At 34.8% G+C, this 20964-nt stretch overlaps 1 protein-coding gene across 3 annotated transcripts in view; it reads right to left on the bottom strand.

Moving 5' to 3' along the window:
- itprid2 (ITPR interacting domain containing 2) overlaps window positions 1-20964 on the bottom strand; it is a 44170-nt gene continuing 23206 nt past the window's right edge. For all 3 annotated transcript variants that reach the window (XM_079427150.1, XM_079427151.1, XM_079427152.1), the window contains 12 exons: window positions 20063-20271; window positions 12966-13615; window positions 11290-11350; window positions 10433-10512; window positions 8071-9633; window positions 6378-6452; window positions 6096-6211; window positions 4843-4990; window positions 3719-3784; window positions 3214-3606; window positions 1370-1498; window positions 1-903 (listed from right to left, as the gene is read on the bottom strand). In XM_079427150.1, coding sequence (XP_079283276.1) covers window positions 1391-1498; window positions 3214-3606; window positions 3719-3784; window positions 4843-4990; window positions 6096-6211; window positions 6378-6452; window positions 8071-9633; window positions 10433-10512; window positions 11290-11350; window positions 12966-13615; window positions 20063-20271 — 3469 coding nt within the window. In that variant the 3' untranslated portion in view covers window positions 1-903; window positions 1370-1390. The remainder of the gene's footprint in view (window positions 904-1369; window positions 1499-3213; window positions 3607-3718; window positions 3785-4842; window positions 4991-6095; window positions 6212-6377; window positions 6453-8070; window positions 9634-10432; window positions 10513-11289; window positions 11351-12965; window positions 13616-20062; window positions 20272-20964) is intronic.

Raw genomic sequence — 20964 nt, 5'->3', positions numbered from 1 at the left:
GTATGTACAAAATAAATAAATCTTTATTAATGATTTGCATTAAAGATTATCCCTCATGCATCCCAAGCGGAAAGGCAACATGTCCCTTTGTCGCATAAATCAATTAGTATTACAGTTCATTACAGCTTAGACAAAAACAGAAACAAAAACTCATTCACACTGAGGAAAATTAAGTCGAATACTTTAAATCCTCATTAGAAGATTTGACAGACTATCATCTGCTGTTTGCAAGAATAAAAAATATCTTTATGGGCGTGCTAATGTGTGTGCATATATATAAAGAATATTTAGTGCTTTTTCTTCTCACAGAACAGTATGTTTATGAATGTGCTTTGAAAGCTTAAGTGTCTATACATACAGTATGTGATAGACTATCAACAGGAAATGAAGACAGCGGTGTGCATTTTGAGTAGAACAGTAGTTGTGATTGGTCAGTTCAAGTTTGAGAGAAAAAAGTGAAATGTATTGCACAGTTAGTTCCTCACAGAGGCTGAATTAGAAAACAAGTCTGATTACAGTAGACATTTTTGTCCCAGACAGACACACAGAAAACTTTAGTCTCCCACAAATCTTTTCAACCGCTGCAAACATCCAACAAGACCTGCATCACATACTTAAATACATCCCAAAAGATTCATTACATTGTAGTAATATGTACCAGACGGATACCACAACAAGCTGCGTGCCCTTTGTGGATTCAGACAGTGGAAGATCTCAACCACTGCAAAAGTGGAATCTGGACTTAAACGCATGAGCAGATTCCCTGCAGCCCTAAAGTCCAGAAGCAGTCGAGTCAGGAAGGGCTTCACAGACCGAACCAGAGAGAGGTGCTGGGCCGTTCTCAGTGCAAAGCTTTAACCAGTGTTCGTTGTGACTATTTCACAGGATTTGCTGCTTCTTCACCTGCCGAAGGAAACAAAACAGTGATATTGATTGATAAGATTGTTCCAAAACCTAGTAAGCTGCCTGCCTACTGCCTTCTATTGAGAGTAAAAGTACACAGCCCACACAAATAGTAGATAAAATGCTGAATATTTTTCAAGTGACTTTTTCTACTAGAAATATTACTTTAGCACCAAATTAGCATATTAGAATGATTTCTGAAGGATCATTTTACACTTAAGACTGGACTAATGGTGTTAAAAATTCAGCTTTGCCATCACAGGAATAAATTACATTTTAAAACATATTAAAATAGAAAACCATCTGTACTAATATATCACAATATTATGTTCTTAATGTGTTTTTAATCAAATAAATGCAGTTTTGGTAAGCATAAGAGACTTATTTCAAGAAGTTAATGTATACATCTTACATTCAACAGATCAACAGTTCTGTATTAAGCATAATGTGATCCATCAAAACCAACCTCCATCCTCTGTTATGATGCTTACACAGGGGGCTTCCTGGCTGGGAGCGGAGATCTATGCGGTGACACAGCAGCCAGAAGCTCGTTCACTATCTCCTGCCTGATTTCATGTGCAATACTTTCTTTAATCTGTGGGAGGATGAATAAGAAATGATGTTAGACTGCATTAAAAGCAGGAAATCAAGCCTAAAAATCTGCATAGGGACTCGAATCGGTAAAAAATGCATCTTAATCTGTTTATTTACGCAAACATTTGGCAACAAACCACTACTATTCCATCAAAAAAGTAGGTTACACTTTATTTTAAGGTGTCCTTGTTACAGTGCAATTATACATGTAAGTACTAAGCAATATTAATTAACTACATGTACTTACTATATGGTTAAGGTTAGGATTAGGGTTTGGCTTAGGGTTACTTGCATGCAATTATGCATAAATAATTGTTATTATAGTAGTAAGTACATGTAACGTGTAACAAGGACACCTTAAAATAAAGTGATACCAAAAAATACTTTCTGGAATATAAGCAAATTTGGGCTGAATGAGAGTGGTACACAAGCTAGAAATAAATTAATCTAGGCTTGGCGTTTAAATGCATTGTTACTAGAAAAGCTAAACTTTTTATTTTGAAAACAGCTGAACTACTATCATACTGCTGAAAAAGTTAAGTTACAACTTTTAGTTACAGCCCGACACAGTTTGGGAATAGGTATCTATAAACCTGTCATACAACAAGAAGGCCATTTATGTTAAACAATTTGAACAGTTATGCATATATGAAATCCAAAGAACTGGCAGTGCTACGCAGTGTCAAACACATATTGACACACCGATGAGGAACATCAGGTCTTGCCAGGCTGTTACATCACTCCACAGGCCATGAAATTACCCAGGCGACTACAAGGATCCAATTCAGTCCAAGTTTCCCTTAGAAGCATCAGAATTGCTGGACCATCATGACAGTCTAATAAATTTGCATAAACTGATGCATGATATTTCATGAGCAAATCTGTCAATCATCACAAACACCACCAAAAACCATTACGGCTACAAAGAACTGTGTCAAACGGTGCCAAAGACAGTTAAATATGCTTTTTCCGCTTTCTTTTGAGATGGAGAAGGAAACACATGCCACTTGTGTGTCTTCAGGTTTGACATAACGTCATTTCTAGATTCTTTGGCAGAATCTAACAGTATTTCTTACAAGTCTCTCTATGGAAGTTTATTTTCACCATGGAAAAAAAAATGAATGAATGAATAAATAAAAGGTAATTATTAATTGTGACTTTTAATCTCACAATTTAAGAGTTAAAGCAAGATTAGCTGAACATTTTCCTCCAAATTTTGGAATCCAACATCTCTACTGACAATTGTGAGTTTATATCTCACAATAGACTTTTTCTTTGCAGAATTGAGTATTTACATCTCGCAATTCAGACTTTTCTTCACATAACTGTGTTTATATCTCGCAATTTAGGCTTTTCCTCACCAACTTGAGTGTTTATATCTTGCAATTCAGGCTTCTGCTCACAGAATTGAGTGTTTACATCTCACAAATCAAACCTTTCATCACAGATTTGAGTGTTGTATCTCACAATTCAGACTTTTCATCTCAGTATGGCAAGATATTATTTCACAATTCTGAGATACAAACTTAGAATTGTATATAAAGTCAGAACTGTGAGATAAAAATCTTATCTTCTTAAAAAAAAAGTATTTGTTTAAAATAAGACCATACAATTCTGACTGGTCATTTGTGGCATTTAGCTGTCAGATACTTCTTAATAGATTAGCTGTTGGAAATGCTAGTCCTCTAATCAGGGTAACAGTATTAGTTCTCTCACCTCCTGTATGAGATGTTGCAGGTCACCATTCCCTCCACTTCCACTCCTCCATTCTGTGGGACTGCAGTCCTCTGTCGCCCTGCTCCTGCGACCATCCAGTGACATCTCGTCCTCATCTCTGCTCAACTCCAAGGAAGCAGGTGTCATGCTCCCCTCTATCCTCTCTGGAGAAACGGGCCGAGCAACCTCCATTCCAGGCCGTGGAGGGACGGTGGGTATGAGATTAAGGGTGGCCCGGTAAACGCTGCCTCTCTGCAGGGAAGAAGAGCAAGACTCGAGCGTTCGGTTGAGTCTTCCAGGGCTGGACGCCCTTGATGAGCGGCCTGAATTGGGTGTGACAGCCTCAACCAGTTCAGATTGAAGGTACAATTGCTCCTTCAGGAGGTCCGTCACCTGTACATTCACATACAGGAATTTATAATGGATGAGAGGAAGTTGAGAGTAGAATAAAGCATGCAGATGATATGTGATACAGGACCCTGTAACATGAGAATAATCCACTCACTGGCTCCATGGCCCGCAGTGCTGAAGAATTAGACAGGCTTTCCATGCTCTGACCTCTGTGCATGCCCTGTGAGACACATATCTGTTACTAAAGGTTAAAGGAACACTCCACTTTTTTTGAAAATAGGCTCATTTTACAACTCTCCTTGAGTTAAACAGTTGAGTTTTACCGTTTTTGAATCCATTCAGCCAATCTCCGGGTCTGGCGGTAGCACATTTAGCTTAGCTTAGCATAGATCATTGAATCGGATTCAAAAAACATCAACAGTACCAATCAAAAGTATTGTTTTTGAAAGAAGTCTCTTATGCCCTCCAAAGATGCATTTACTTACAAAAATATAGTAATAATGTAAAATATTAGTACAGTTTAAAATAACTGCTTTCTATTCTAATAAATTTTGAAATATAATTTATTCATGTGATACAAAGCGAATTTTCATCATTACTCCAGTCTTCAATGTCACAAGATTCTCCAGAAATGCATATGTGCTGCTCAAGAAACATTTCTAGTTAAGAAACTAGAAAAATGATTATCAATGTTGAAAACAGATGTGCAGCTTAATATTTTTGTGAAAACCGTGATACATTTGGTTTTCAGGATTCTCTGATTAATGAAAAAGATCTTTGTGACTTCAAAGTTGTCTTTACTCTTGATCAATTTTAATACATCGCTGCTAAAAATTAATAATTTAATTAAAAAAAGATAAACAAATCTTACGGACCACAAACGTTTAAACTGTACTCTTCACTTGACTAGTTCTCACATTTCAGTGTGCGCTAAGGGTGTGACCAATATTGTGTATCACACTAACGGTGTATAACTGTGTAATATCTAAAACATTGTTTAATTAAATCACTATCACAATGTAATGTCTGTTTATGGTTAACTTATTCTAAATCCATCAGGTTTAGTGAAATTCACACTGGAATTCACATTTAGACTAGTCTGTACTTCCAATCCTGAGAGGTTATAATAAAAATGACATTTTTTGTTCTATTACCTTCTAACAGAAAAAAATACTTTAGGTTGCATATTAGGTAAAGCAGAATAGGTATAAGCTATGCTATTACATCATAATTAGAGTATTACTTCATTATGTGGTAGTTGCAGTTACATGCACTGACCATGTGGTGACGGTAGAGGCTGGGGTGCTGCGAGCTGCTGCGCATCTGTTCATTCAGGGAGAGCAGACGATCTTCCAACTGCAGCTCCAAATCCTGCAGCTCCTGCATGACTGCAGTCCGCAGTGCTTGAAGTTGTTCTGCCTCCCGCCTGCAACATCACAAACCCCAATAAAAGATGTAAGTTTCTCACAATTAATTTAATCACAAGTCGCTATTCGAAGAGGCAGTGATCATATAAAGTTGATACAGAAAAGCAATATTTTAACACTGTGATCATCCAGTACCAATCTGATGGTCTTTATTTATTTTTCAACATTGAAAAATCATTAGTATGCTGTAAAATGTCCACCTACTTCCAACTACTACTTCAATTGGCTCTCATTTGAACTTAAATTATATTAAGTTATTAAGTTGAATTCCATATTACTTTAACTCAAAAAATTAAAAACTGCATTTTTTACAGTGTATTTATTGTAAAAACATTGAAATATTATTACAATTAAAATGAGATGTTTTCTATTTTTATGTGTTTTAAAATATACATTTACATTTATTCATTTAGCTGACGCTTTTATCCAAAGCGACTTACAATTGCTATATATGTCAGAGGTCGCACGCCTCTGGAGCAACTAGGGGTTAAGTGTCTTGCTCAGGGACACATTGGTGTCTCACAGTGGATTCGAACCCGGGTCTCTCACACCAAAGGCATGTGTCTTATCCACTGCGCCATCACCACCCATATAATGTATTCGTGTGACGGCACAGCTAAATGTTCAGCATCATTACTCCAGTCTTCAGTGTCACATGATTCTCTGAATGATTTGCTGATAAATCATTAGTATGTATGATTTGTTTACACATTATAGGGTTCTTTGTTTAATGATTCATTTATGGCTACATCAGCCTTTAGGCATTTAGTACAACAGGAAATTAATATAATATTTATATTTTCATTAGACATTAGAACCGCGGTGCAAACATAGACATAACCTTAAGTTCTTTTTAAGGATTGAGTCTATTATTATTATTATTATTTTTTTAAATATATACTTAACAGTACAAAACACATTTTGTATTATATTTTTTCTTAATTTTTTTGTGGTCCTCTGACCCCTGATACATGCAACAAAAATAACAGTTTTTTGGCTTTATAGACCAGAAAATCTTAGTGTCTGAAATTTGGGCAAAAGGAGCCAGAGGGTAAAGGTTTTGCTCTTTGTGGCTTGTGATTTGGGGATCTAGGAGTTCCTCACCTCTCATCTGGACTAAGATGCTGGAAGACCATAGACTGCTGTCTCACGAGAGCCAGCTCCAGATCCATCATCTGAGTCCGTAAGACGTTCAGACTTCTGCGCCGCATCTGGAGCTCCTGCAGCACACAGCAAGTCAGTAGGGACAAAAATAATGAGTTAAAGACTACTCTTGCACAAGCTTTATATGAGCATCTCAATTTCATTAGAGACTTCTGGTGATGCAACTCAGGTTTAGGAAAATGACCTAGCATGTGACTGCTTCATCTTTGGGAAATGATGTACCTCATAAAGTGGTTGGACAGAGCGCAGTGTACTGCTCCTGTCAATGGGTGTGTCCCCTCCATGCACGGATGAGCTCTGCCAACAAAACCACAGATCGGTTATGACTTATGAGTCACACAGGAAAAGCATGTCTAAACTGAGCCCAGGATAATGCTGACTCGGCTGATTATTTGCATTTCGGGTGGGATTCGCAAGAAACCGGAACACACTTCCTTGTTTTACTTTATGCAGATATTTTACTGTGCAAAACAGTTATTACAGGTCAGAGGCTTCAAATACATACACACCAGACATGTATATGTATATATGCATGTATATACAGGGGATTTGTTGAGGTGGGCTCTGTGATTTCCAGCTTTTGAGGGGTGTACATGTGTATGCAAAGCCTACAAAATCAATTAACAAACAATAAACAATTATATTGTAACACTTAATTATATCAATTGACAAAATTGAGAGAGCCCTCTGTTATGAACACTAAAACGCTGATCAAAATCATTATAGATGCTGGCAGTGTGCAAAGCTAAATTTGTCTGCAGGATTTTTAAAATCAACTTTAAGAATTTTTTTAAGATACAGGTTCTCAGAAAAACAAACAAAAAAAATAAATAAAATTATGAACCGGGTCAGAAGTAAAAATTATTATATTAATTTAAAAGAGTTATATGGGCGGATGGGGGGAAACAGCAGACGGGCTTATTGAAAATCCAAATTGATTCTCTGTCAGTAGGAGGCGCTTTTGGAACGTCAAAAATATATTGTTTTCCCAGTAACGGCTGTAAACAAAGCAGCGCTGCCCTGATGAATGCTACTTTATCAGATAAAGTTGAAATGCAATGAAAACTTTTCTGAAGACACTCAGTTCCTTTCAGCGATAGGCTATATATAAAAACACTTGCGACGAACACTTGCATTAAATTGATCAAAAGTAACAGTTAAGACTTATAACATTGATTCAAATGACTTCTAATTTCCATTTAAAATATACAGTATGCTGTTTTGTATTTATCAAATAATCTTTACAAAAATATATTTCCACAAATATTAAGCAGCACAACAGTTGAAAACAGTGAAATACTATGAACACAAATAAAAAAAAATCATTTGATCATTTCATTATTTTTTATTTTATTTTGAATAATATATAAGAATAAATGTAACTGTATTTATGTAATATCAGCATTATCATCATCATCATCATCATTATTTTTATTATTATTAATAATTATATAATATTAATAATACTTTGATTATCACGATTACCAAACAGTGTTGCAGCTAGTATTAATTTTTTTATAATATTATATTGAAACTAATACTAGTTGCAACACTGCTTGGTAATCATAAACATCGAAATTCCACTTCTCTAGCAACATTCCTTAAGCAGATCTTTCTCGTCTCGACTTGTTTGGGACACGTCCCACTCTATGTTTCCCAATCACTGTTGTGTGTAAATAACAAAACAGTTCAGCCCTAGCAAATATATCTTCTGTGTTATAGCAAAAACCAGTTAACCTATTTATACCGTCAAATAGTGTATACTGTCATTCCACTCTGCTTTAATCACAAACAATAGCATGTCAGGCACAACCTCATTAATAACCATATTTGCCGCAGGTTAAGATTTGTTTGGAGAGTCATGAAATCAGGTCATGTAATACATAAGTATACAAAGAATTTTGGCAGCTTTTACCTGACCAAGATTCTGCATTGTCCCACGAATGTCATGCAGGACCCTCCTGAGCTGCATCTCTGTGCTGCCCATCGCAGGTATGGGGGCAGGAGGCGTCTCAAAAGAGCAAGGGAAGTGGGGAGATGGATAGTATGGATGACTGTAGGGGGCACCAGGGTGATGAGGAGAACCGTTGTAGACCAGACTGTAGGGGGCGCTGTGGGATTGTGTGAGAGGGACGTGAGGTTGATACGGGCTGCCGTGCATGTTCAACGAGGGGCCGTAGGGAGCTCCCTGAGGAATGCTATAAGGTGAGTAGAATGGGCTGTAAGGCGCACTGTGAGGATGAGCATAATGCATATTGGGCTGGGGTGTAAATCGCGCCCCCTGTGGTGGAGTAAATGTATTGCTCTGAAGAGGTTGAGGATAAGGTGAGCTCTGTGGTTGTGGGAAGTGAGCGTGGTGGGGAAGTCTGGTAGGGTATGAGGAGTTGTAGGCCACTCCTTGATGTGGAGAGTAGAAGGACCCATGAGGAGGAGGAGGGTGGACCGGACCTGCAAATTGACTAAGGTTTGGGACGCTACATGTGCTCCAGTTTGGACCTTCTCCCAAGGACCTCTGAGGCCAGTCTGCAGGGACGCTATAAAGTGAGCTGGAAGAGCGAGTCAGATGCTGGGGTATGTTGAGAAGATGTGGTGGCGTTCCCCTGCCCATCTTTAAACCGCCTGCTGGAGCAGCATTTAAGAGAGTAGATTGGCCACCAGCATGATCTACTTCATCTTCTTCCATAATGGAATCCACTTCTTCTCGGTCACTGCGATTCTCTTCGTCGTAGCGGTACGAGTATGAGGGTGGGGTACAGTGCTTGACCGAACCCTTTCCAAGTTGGATTCGCATGGAGGTGACCACTCGAGCTGGGCTGAGCGGAGATGTTGGGAGGGAGCTAGATCTCCTTAAAGGATTCCTCTCCAAGCTTTCCCTTAGCAAGTTCCTGTCCCTTACCCATACTCGGCCGGGACGTTCCTCGTCCATAGATGATGACCTCTGATGGGCTGTTTGGAGGGCCATTTGTCTCCTTTGAGTAGCAGAGTGGCACTGCTCAAGGTCCGAAGACTCTGGAAGATCTGGCCCAGAGGATGGATGTAAATCCTCAGAGGAGTCCAGATCTATGCCTAAGCCAGGCTGGGATATGTTGCCTTCATGAGCTACATCCAAGATGGAATCTGTTGCAGGATCAACCATTGTACTCGAATCCACTTCTGGAGAGACTGTGGTGGGTTCTTGCGCTGTGGTGAAATTAGATTCAACTATGGAAGCCCTATCAGAGTCAGGAGAAAGGAGCGATCCATTGGTGCTAATGTTGTCAGAGTCTGAATTAGGAATCTGAAGGCTGGTGATCTCAGGAACTTCTCGGTTGGCTCCACTCTGGCTAAATGTGCCTCTGGTGGACTGAGGATGGGCTTCCTCACCCTGCAATCTCTCAAAGTTGGGGTACTCCAATGTGTGTGCTGTGGGTGTGCTCACTTCTCCTACATGCGATGTCACTGTGGTTTCACTGTCACAGCTATCTGAGCTTTCTTGTACCTAAGAAAATTCAAGAGAGAAGTTTCACTTCCATTACCCAATGAAGGACTGGTTCTTAGAAACGTTGATGTTGAAAGAACCCAGCAATTTATTTTTGTCCTCATTTATGTTTTGTAAATTCCCCTATGAACACGTGCCACAATTTTAAGTTCTGGTAAATCTTAATTCATCATTTCAAGAACATTTTCAGGATTTAGAGGGAGATACCAAGATTTCAAAGCTACCAAATGCTGGGTTAGAACATGACAACGTCCACTACTAAATATTCATATTCCTATGAAAATTGTTTATATTAATTTAGAACTTATTGAAGTCAATATTCAAATTTTTTGTATTACCAGTAGCCCGAAAGCATGTTCATAAATTACTAGACAATATTAATGAGCTTGGGAACATCCATTTTTAACAAAATGTAGTTTAAACCAATAACTATAATAAACATATGAAGAAGTGCCAAATTACATTTTCATTAAAATTAAATAAATAATTATTAAATAATAAAAAAACAATTAAATAATAATAATAATAATAATAATAATTTTCCTATTGTAAAATATATATAAAAAAATTATATATAATATAATATAATATATATATACATATATATATACATATATATATATATATATATATATACACAACTTTTAAATAATTTTAAGTTTTCATACTTTTTTGATATCAGTGCAAGCTAAATTCAAACAAAAGTTTTTTGTTTTTTTTTCCTGGGTTCAAGGAGAATGACAATCTTTGTATTCATAGGCTGTAGAGAGCCCAGATGGTTATGCCCACACTCACGTACCTTCAGGTGACCGTATGTGGATGGATCCTCTGCAAACCCGCTGCTGTCAGACTGCTGGCTGGCAGTCCTCAATAACCTCTCTGTAGGGAGACACAATGTGAGCACCAAAACAGAGTGACTGACTGATTTCCGAGCAGTCAAAGACTTCTCAAAATTCAAGCCAGTTATTATAATTCACACTTATGAGTTTTAAGGCTTAGATCTCATTACTTAGGTTGAGTCTGCCACCTATTTTTGTTTTCCTATCACTGTGTCAGTGTTATTCCATTAGTTATTTTGAGGAATGTTTTTTGTACTGAAATATTCATAATGATACACTTGCTATTGATAAAACTTAACTTGAAGCCAAAATTCTTCTACATATTTGAATAGTGAACATCTACTGAATTCTACCACATGAGGGCAGACTTGATCCATACTTTATCTAAAACACACATTAAAGTCCCCTTCAGGTCTTTAGGGCTGGGCCATAAGGCAGCGTGATAAAATGCATCACAGTTATGCCTAGTGTTTAAATAAGACATTTCTTCCTCTGCATTCTTGGAAAAAGTTTCTGTGTTTTTCTTTAGGGAAATACAACCAGATTTCATCACACGGGCGTTGCGTTCTAAAGAGGAATGAGTCTGAAAGCATTGTTTTTCTTAACTCAAAAAAAAAAAAAAAAAGCCTAAGATAGCAATCCAAATCTCACAGATGTTGTAAACAATACCATAGCAAAACTAACAACACAACCCATAGCTAAGAAGTCTCTTTTACATGATATTTGTTTTCATTCAAAATGGCATATAGCTTTTGACACAAATACAAATTCGGTTTCCTGGTAGCGTGACTGATGACCGCAGTCTGTCCGCACTCACCGCTGCCAGCTTGAGACATGCCACAAGGACCAGGAAGAGCTTCATCCTCATTACTCTGCAACTGCAAAGAAATCGATCATTACCAGTCTGACGGATCACACTTGACACTTGAACATTACACCAGTTTACTCGAATTATGCAGCTCATGAGCTATCGTTAGAAAATGCATTATGACCAGAGGCCAGCATATAAAACGACCTGATAAAAGTACTGGGTGGTTGGACAAACAGATAGTCACACCCCAAACTCACACTATAGGTCGAGCCAGTGTTACTATATCATACCGTGTCGGGATGCTCAAACAAATACAACTATAAGAAAAAAAAGTTACAGTGTAACAAGTGGTTTATTTGTAATTGTCTTAGCTTTTTAAAGGGACAACTCAACCAAAAATTAAAATTGTCATCATTTACTCACCCTCATGTTGGTTCAAACCTATATGACTTACTGACCGACTTTTGCAGAGCACTAAAAAATACTTAGAGTACACTGGAGTCCCATGACTTGAATTATATGTACAAAAACAAGACATTTATCAAAATATCATCTTTTTTTGCTCCACAGAGCACAAGAAAGTCAGTCAAAAACAGAATGAGGGCGAGTAAATGATTAACTTTTTGAAACTTGATACACTTGAAAGCATGCAATGTTCTTATAATATAATGTTATATTATAATATATATATATATATATATATATATATATATATATATATATATATATATATATATATATATGTGTATATTTTTTATATATAAATACACGCATACAGTATATATTTTGAAAATATGTCCATGCATTTGCATGTATATATTTATATTCATATAATTTATATTATATATAAATATTTTTAAATGTATAAACTTAACATGTTTTTTCTTAAATATATATACATGCAAGTGTGTATTTATATATACATAATAAATATATACAGTACACACATACATATGTTAACAAAAACTTATTTTGGATGCGATTAATCATGATTAATCATTTGACAGCACTAAATATATAATATATGCTTCTTGCTAAAAAATACTGTATAAATATACTAATAATAAAATAATAAATTAGCAGTACCAATATGAATTGCACATTGATATAAAAACATTATATTATTACTATTGTTAAATAATATGGTAGACTGAAATGAGTGCAGGAGTCATCTTTCTGAATCATGGACAGAATCAGCTCAGATGAGTGACTTGTTCAAATAAAGTGCATAATATAATATCAAACTCAAAATGAGTAAAGATCTTTTACTTTATGTTGAAAGCAGTGTTAAAATAGCAGAAAATGATAGGAGGAAATATTTTATCGTCAAAAACTGCACACTGCAGCTTTAAATGCAAGTTTTGGAGGCAATGGTGTTGGCCACTGATAAACTTGCGGCAAGCCGGACTTGAGTATCACTGATGAACATTGCCTGCTATCAGGATCCAATAGCATGCTTTAACATTATCAAAGGCAAAACCATAATCCCCAGAACATCCTCCAGGCGCTCCAAGTTCCTTACTTATTTTTAGCTTGGAGTGTCATGACCATCTGCTGTTTTTACAAAAAAACAAAAAAAAAACTTTAGGAGAAGCTTGGAGATGATTGTCAGTGTGAGAACTGGACACGGAAATGCAGGGTGGATTTGTTTTCGGTAAAGTGGAAGTGAGAGAGAACAGTACCTCCTCCATTTCAAACGAGTCTCTGGGTTGGCTGAGTAGATGGGCTATGTGCGGGTTGGGCAGCAGGTTGGATGGTTCTTTATCTGAGGTGGAAGTGATGGTCTCCTGGCGCTCAAGTTCCTTGAAGTCACTCTCGTCAGACACCTGACTGATGCTCACCTGGACAGGGGAAAGTGGCATGCCTTTATCCAGAGCTGGCGTCTCAGTGGAGTGGTCACCATTCATTAACGTAGAGTCCTTGGGCAAAGGTTCTGGGACGTCTCCGTTGACTGAAGCCTCAGAGATGCTTTGCTGAGCCTCCTCGGTCACTGTGGCCAGAGATGAATCTTTTTTCCTAAAGCCTTTCTGCTGTAGTTTGTGCTCGGTATCCCGTACGTCAGAGTTTGCACCTTCTGTGTTGTCAGAGTCAGACGCTGAAAGCTGTTTGGCTGCTCCTTCCGTGACAGAGGCCAGCAGGTTCTGTTTCGTAATACTCCGTTTTAGAATCTTGGCTGCATTTAGAGCGGAATTATTCCTTTTTAATGGAGATGGGGTTTTAGTCTCCATGTCGGCGCTGCCGATTCTGTCCATGGGTCTTCCAGATACTTGGGAGTAGATCTCAGAGAAGACGTTTGCCACCGTGGCCAGAACCTCTGTTTGACGGAACCGGCCTACAGAAAAAGAAGGAGAGCTTTAGAACAGACCATTTCCTATAAACATCTAACTTGAAACCTTTAAATTATTTACTCTAGAAACATTATAGAAACGGTCAACTTTAAGCAGTGTTTCCTGCAATTGCTATTGCAAATAAAAAAAATGAAATAAAATAATAATTTAAAACAAAATAAAAAAACATTAATTACACATTAATATATATAAAAAATATAAGTAACCACAATTATTATAATATAATTATATAAAATGTATTATATATAACATAATAAATATAATTATATTATATTATATTTAGTGCTGTCAAACAATTAATCACATCCAAAATAAAAGTTTTTGTTCACATAATATATGTTTGTGTGCTGTGTGTGTGTGTGTGTGTGTGTGTGTGTGCGTATATATATATATATATATATATATATGTGTATCCACACACATGCATATATTTAAAAACATTTTTATGTTTGCATATTATATATATGTGTATATATAATATAAATTATATGAATATAAATATATACATGCAAATATTTTAAAAATAAATAAATAAATAAATAAAATATATATATGTGTATGTATATATATGTGTATGCATGCATGCATGTATATATATATATATATATATATATATATATATATATATATATATATATATATATATATATATATATATATATATATATATATATAATTTTTTTTTTTTTTTTTGAAAATATGCATATATATATATATATTATTATTATTTTTTATTTTTTTGAAAATATTTGCATGTATATATTTATATTCATATAATTTATATTGTATATACACATATATATATAATATGCAAACATAAAAATGTTTTTAAATATATGCATGTGTGTGGATTTATATATACATAAATATACACAGTACACAAACATATGTGAACAAAAACTTATTTTGGATATGATTAATCGTTTGACAGCACTACATATATTATATCATTGCTGTTGTTGTTAATATTTTTTTGATTGCTTCCTCATTTGTAAGTAGCTTTGGATAAAAATGTCTACTAAATTTAAATTTAATATTATAATAATTAAAATATAATATATTCTAAACATTATTAATTGTAGGGCTTTAAACAAAGAATACTACAATATTAATAATATTATAAAATATATAATTGTTGTTTTTAATATTTATTTTTATATTTGTCATATTAATGTTCAATAAATAATAGATTGCATATATAATATAATATAATATTCAGAATTGTACAGAGATTCCAACAAATATCTGACAAATAAAATAACTTCTGAAACAGTTGAACCGGTTTGTAATTTAGACTGAATTGACCACAGGTATCAGCATTCTGAATCGGCTCAGATGATTCATTTGCTCACCTAAACCGCTTGTTGTCATGTCAGATTCAAAATGAGTCAAGAACAGTTTCTGTTTAAGGTCCGGTCATATATACCATTGCTCTGCAAAATTTCACAAACAAAATCGAATCATTCCAATTGGGATCCTGCGAACTGGACAATTCAAAAACTTCAGGGCTTTCCGTTGCAAAAACAAGATTCAGTTCAAAACACTGCAACTTTTGTGCGACTTGATGGTCTTTATCAACGTCAAGCTCGTCATTTGTTCTGGCAGACATAAAGGGAAAGGATTTGACAATACTGCAGGCATGTAATGGAATGATAACAAGTGATAAGCCAGTGATGTGTGTTGCTCAGAAATCAATAGTCTTCATTTATCTCCTGCGATGCAGCCAGGCTGTCTGAGTCAGCGTTCAGGAATGGCTTGCAGGACATGTGCCAGAAAAAGAAAAGAGGAACAGAGGGACAAGCACGTCCGATTCGAGATCACAGCCCCCACAGACGAGCATTTGGGGAGGAAGCAAGACTTATGTAAGAAAAGTCAACAAGAGATGGGAGAAGAAATCCACAAAACACCTCACAGTAAACATTCACATACACTTCTTGGTCGGAATGCCCGCCTAGGGTATATTAGCATAAACCGTAGATCTGTCTTAAGTGAAACATGTAAACAAGTGGCAGTAAAAAAAAAAAGTCTCAAAACATCTGCAGTAGCAACTTAATAGACCTGTTGCTGTTAGTAATATTATTTGTTCGGTTACACTTTATTTGAAGGTGTCCTTATTACAGTGTAATCATACAGTATGCAGTAATATTAATTAACTATATGTACTTACTTGGTTAGGGTTTGTCTTAGGGTCACTTGCATGTAATTATGCATAATTTATTGTTATTATAACAGTAAGTACTGTACATGTAACGTGTAACAAGAACAACTAAAAATAAGGTGTCCATAATACAGAGTAATTACCTAGTTAAGTACTTAGTAGTAGCCGTTGTACTTGCATGAAATAAATGTACTTACTATGTAACTAAGTTATGGAACAGCCTGTACTTACAGTTTGTAATTATGTAGATGCAATAGGCAGCTACTGTTACACATATGTAACAGGCCAAGTCTGTTACACAGGTACTTATATAACCAAAAGATTGCTACATATGTGTTGCACTTGCAGGCTTTATACAATGCATTTATAAAATGTAAGTACACAGGCATAAGCTACTTAAAATAAAGTGTATCAAGATTGTGCTTAAGTGTGTATCTATACTGTCCACCTTATTTAACCCACCAGTACATAGCTTAAATACATGTAATACCTTTCTAATTACATTAAAATTACATAATATTACACAGGCATAAGCTACTTAAAATAAAGTGCATTAAGATTGCACTTAAGTGTACAAGTAGCTGTGTAACAGGCTCGGCCTGTTAAATATGTGTAACAGTAGCTGCCTATTACATCTACATAATTACAAACTGTACAGGGTGTTCCATAACTTAGTTACATAGTAAGTACATTTTGTTTCACGTAAGTACAACAGCTACTACTAAGTACTTAATTAGGTAATTACTATGTATTATGACACCTTAAAATAAAGTGTAACCAAAAATTAGATTCCTTGTTCGTTATTTTATTTATCATTTACTTAAATCATTGCTTTATTGTAACTACTAAATAATTAAATAAATGATAATTTCTTAAATAATTGCTTTATTGTAATTACTTGTAATTTTTGACTTGTAATTTCTAATATAATGTACTATGTAATAATGTCTCGAATAAATAACATGAATATTTATTTAAATTAATTAATTTACATGAGTGACAAATTGTTTGTTCATATTTTTAATAATACTTTAATGTAAAGGTAACAATTTTATGAACAAAATAATAAAAATGTAATAACTACCTTCAAAAAGCTATAGACACAAATGTATGTATTAGCTTATTAGATTTTATATCTTCGGTTTTCACTTGAATTTTAGGTTTAGCAATTTTGTTGTGTTTTGTCATTTTATTTTATTTTTTTATCTATATAGTTATTGTTTATTAATTTTTATTCATTAGTTTTAGTTTTTCCAAGTAGTACCTGAGGTTGAAAAGTGTCTGAAAATGTAAATAATAAATGCTACCTTGGACACTAGCTGGAATAACAATAGTTTAAGTTTTTTGTCTATTTTATTTCATTTAACAGTTTTTTTTTTTTTTACTTTGAAATTATGAAAAAATGTTTTATGGTTTTAATTTCAGTTAACTTTAACAACAAACATATACATACATATAAATAAAAATGTAGAGATAGACAGATAGATAGAATATATAAAAAAATACACAGATAGACAGACAGACGGAATATATATATATATATATATATATATATATATATATATATATATATATATATATATATATATATATATATATATATAAAAAATACACAGATACAAAGATAGACAGACAGACAGATAGACGGACGGATAGATAGACAGAATGTATATATAAAACAAATACACAGATAGACAGACAGGCAGACAGACAGATAGATGGATAGATAGAATATATATAAAAAAATAAACAGACAGACAGATGGACAGACAGATAGACAGGATTATTAATATATATGATAGTATGTGGGTTAGACGCAAGCGTTTATGGTTCTTTTCTTGGTTTGGAATGACATAAGAGTGTAAATTAAACACACTCACATACTGCGTGTAATGCATGTATTATGTCTGACCTCAGTGTGTCTCCCTACGGTCCGCCACAGTGACCCTAAGCCTGTGTGTGTTTATATGTTAAACACTGTGGTATGAAAAGTTCACACAAGTTCTCATGCGTTACACTGTTTAAGTTTTTTATTCTACTATTTTGATCTTTCATTGTTATTATATTTCTCTACACATATTTCAAGCATTGGCATTGAATTGTATTTTTTTACAGTCCTGCCAATAAAGCAATATTGGATTGAATTGTAAATTATAACTGGCATATTAATGATATTAAAATGTAAATGTTGGCCTAACAGTTCAATGCCAGGCTAGTCAAAGTCAGTCGAATGCGCACAAGCTCTTACTAAAACTAAGCTGCAAAACAATCCTGAAGCCAAAAGCAGTGCACTCACAATCAAACAGGGAAACAAAAACAGGCCTTATTACAGATTTCACACATCCCTACCCTCACCCAGGATCTTCCTGTTCCGCTGCTTTGTCTTGTCTCAGTTAGAATTATGCAAATGTAGGCCAATACACAAGCTGGTACAGAGCTGGCACACAGGCCGAATCCTGATGTGAGTGGATGGAATCAGCTCTGCTTGACACTTTCTCTCTCTGTGTCTCCCTCTCATTTCTGTGCCCATGGAGGACAATGGCTTCGTTGTGCTCTACTTCTATTGAGTTGAGTCTGTACAGCACTTGTTGTTGATCAGCGAGTGTTGGAAGGCTCGGAGCTCAGCGTTTGCTTGAAGATATATGGTTATTGAAAAATGAGCACAAAGCATTCTGTAGTGTGATCTTAAAATCAAACACACTTCTCCTTTAGGCACCACAACTTCCCTCAACTCTTGCCTGGCTGTCTTTGTCTTTCTTCCTTATGGTTAGATACTTGCATCCAGTAGTGTAAGACTGTCTAGCGAATCACTTTCGCAAGTGCTGTTCTCTCCAAGATCGCTCTGACTCCGCATTAACGACCAATAATGGAATTAAGGAAGTGTTATCAAAATTATGGCTGATGCCGACATGTAGATAAATATTATCATTCTATGTCTCACAATAAAAATTCTACACTGTTTTAATCAAAATGTGTTACAATTAAAACACTTATTTTATGTATGTATCATTATATTACAATGTACAGTATAAAAACAGTGGTTTTTACTATTTGAGATTAACACTGTTAAATGTTTATTTAAATGAATTTATATTAGTGGGAAATTCTGTTATAGTAATATTTTAATATTTCAATCTAAAGTTAAAGGGTGCAATATTCTGCACCACAAACAGCATTTAACAGAAGTGCAATCTGTTTAAGTACATAAAATAATAAAAATGTCAACTACATCAAACAAATATTTATTATAATAAACATTGTATTTAAAATTAGAACAATAAATGATAGTTATTATTTTGAATTAGATTTTATATTTTTGGTTAAAGTCTGAGTAGTTTTGTTTTTTTAATATCTGTTGTTATTCATTTTAATTTATTAGTTTAATTTTACTAATACTCGGTACTATATTAGTATAATATAGAATAATACTTCATGTTAGTTAAAACATTTTTAATATTTAAATATTTATTAAACTATTAACATTTTTTAAGATTAACTTTAAGCTAACATGCACAATTAAATCATTGATGACAATAACAATAAGTAAAAAAAAATTGTAATACCAGTGATACAAAAAAAAAAAAAAAGATCGGTCATTCATTGCTAAAATATATTGCATGTCAGAAATATGCATTTAATTAAACACTAATAGACTACAAGCAAACAAAATACAATAAAGATTTGTGAAATATTACAGAGATTATGAAAAATGATTCAGAAATACGTAGTAGATCGGTAAAGCTGCAAATTTGCTTTCAAATATGAGCAGGGAGTGAGCAAGGAGCGGGAAATACAAAACCTGGAGTGGAGTTATTAGAGAAGGTTTTGCATGCGAGCCGAAAAGGAAAGTAATTTCCAAAAGGCAGACAAACTTATTAACCTATTTTGATAAAAGATTTCTATTACAAACATTTTTATTTGGAATAACATGCACAATGAATCGTGCACAATAAGACTGAGAACATGCATTAAGAAAGTAAACAGTCAATTTTGACTTTGTGTTGACTTGTGTTGTTCAGTTGCCTGGCTACAATGTTTTTCTTCGCACCATGGCTAGCGAAACGAAACCATGATGTAATGATTATTTCTCAAATAAGAAAAACGGAGGACAAACATAGAAATTGCTAAATGCTGTAAATGCTACACCCCTGCTTGCAACATTTAATAGTTCCTTTCATGCCTAGTTTTGACCATGATTTTGAACGTGCACAGGCATGGCGGGCTGAAGTACTATCAGATGCCTTGGATTGTGTTGACAGCATGGTCTACATACTTGTCAGGGCGTAGCTTGGGTTCTCCAGCTCCATGCGCTGAATCTGGGCTCCCAGGTAAACTTTGATGTCGATGCCCTTGGCGCTAGAAGAGGAGTTGAAGAAACGAGAAGGGATTTTTGAGGCGATGTCGGGCTCCTCACGCCCAAAGCCGAGGTTGTACAAGATCTCCTCTGGATCCTCCTCATACAGGTCCAGAAGTTCTGACACACTGCAGGAAAAACAACTATTAAAGACACAAACCTTCATCTACATGCAAACAGACCATCGATGTTTACCAAAGCAACGCATTACAGTCAATGCATACAAAAGATCTTCAAAAAAACTTTTTAAAATGTACAAAAATGTACATTTTAAATGTAAAAAAAGCATGTTCAATAATATTTATATTAATATGTTGATATTTAAAAGGTAAAGTGTGTAATTTCTGCACCATTAACAGTATCGAAAAGAATTGCAATCTATTTGTGAACATAAAATAAAACAAAACTAAGTAATCAAGTTACAGCTCAAGGCCGCAAAAAACACTTAAGCCACACTTAATGCGTTAATTGCTTATTCAACAGAATATCAAACAAGATGGCATTTATTTAAAGTAATATAGACAAAAATTATGTTTGAAATGATAAACCATAAACTAGGGCAAAAAGTGAAGAAGAAAAAAAAAAGAAATCAAAAATGGCTCAGAAATGTGAAGTTTTGAGAAGACCTCTCACAATGTTTGTTTGCAGATGCCACTTGATAATATTATTATTTGTAGTATTATTTACATTATTTATTTACAATTGTTATTATCCAGCTAACCAATATTGGCATCAGTTTTCATACAAATATCTAGAGTGCAGTATAGCAGCATCATTTTGATATAATGTTTTATACACATTGGCACTGGCTTATTTATTAA

This window comes from Barbus barbus (genome assembly GCF_936440315.1).
Source record: "Barbus barbus genome assembly, chromosome: 10".
Taxonomy (NCBI): Eukaryota; Metazoa; Chordata; class Actinopteri; order Cypriniformes; family Cyprinidae; genus Barbus; species Barbus barbus.
This window is presented reverse-complemented; position numbering and strand designations above follow the sequence as displayed.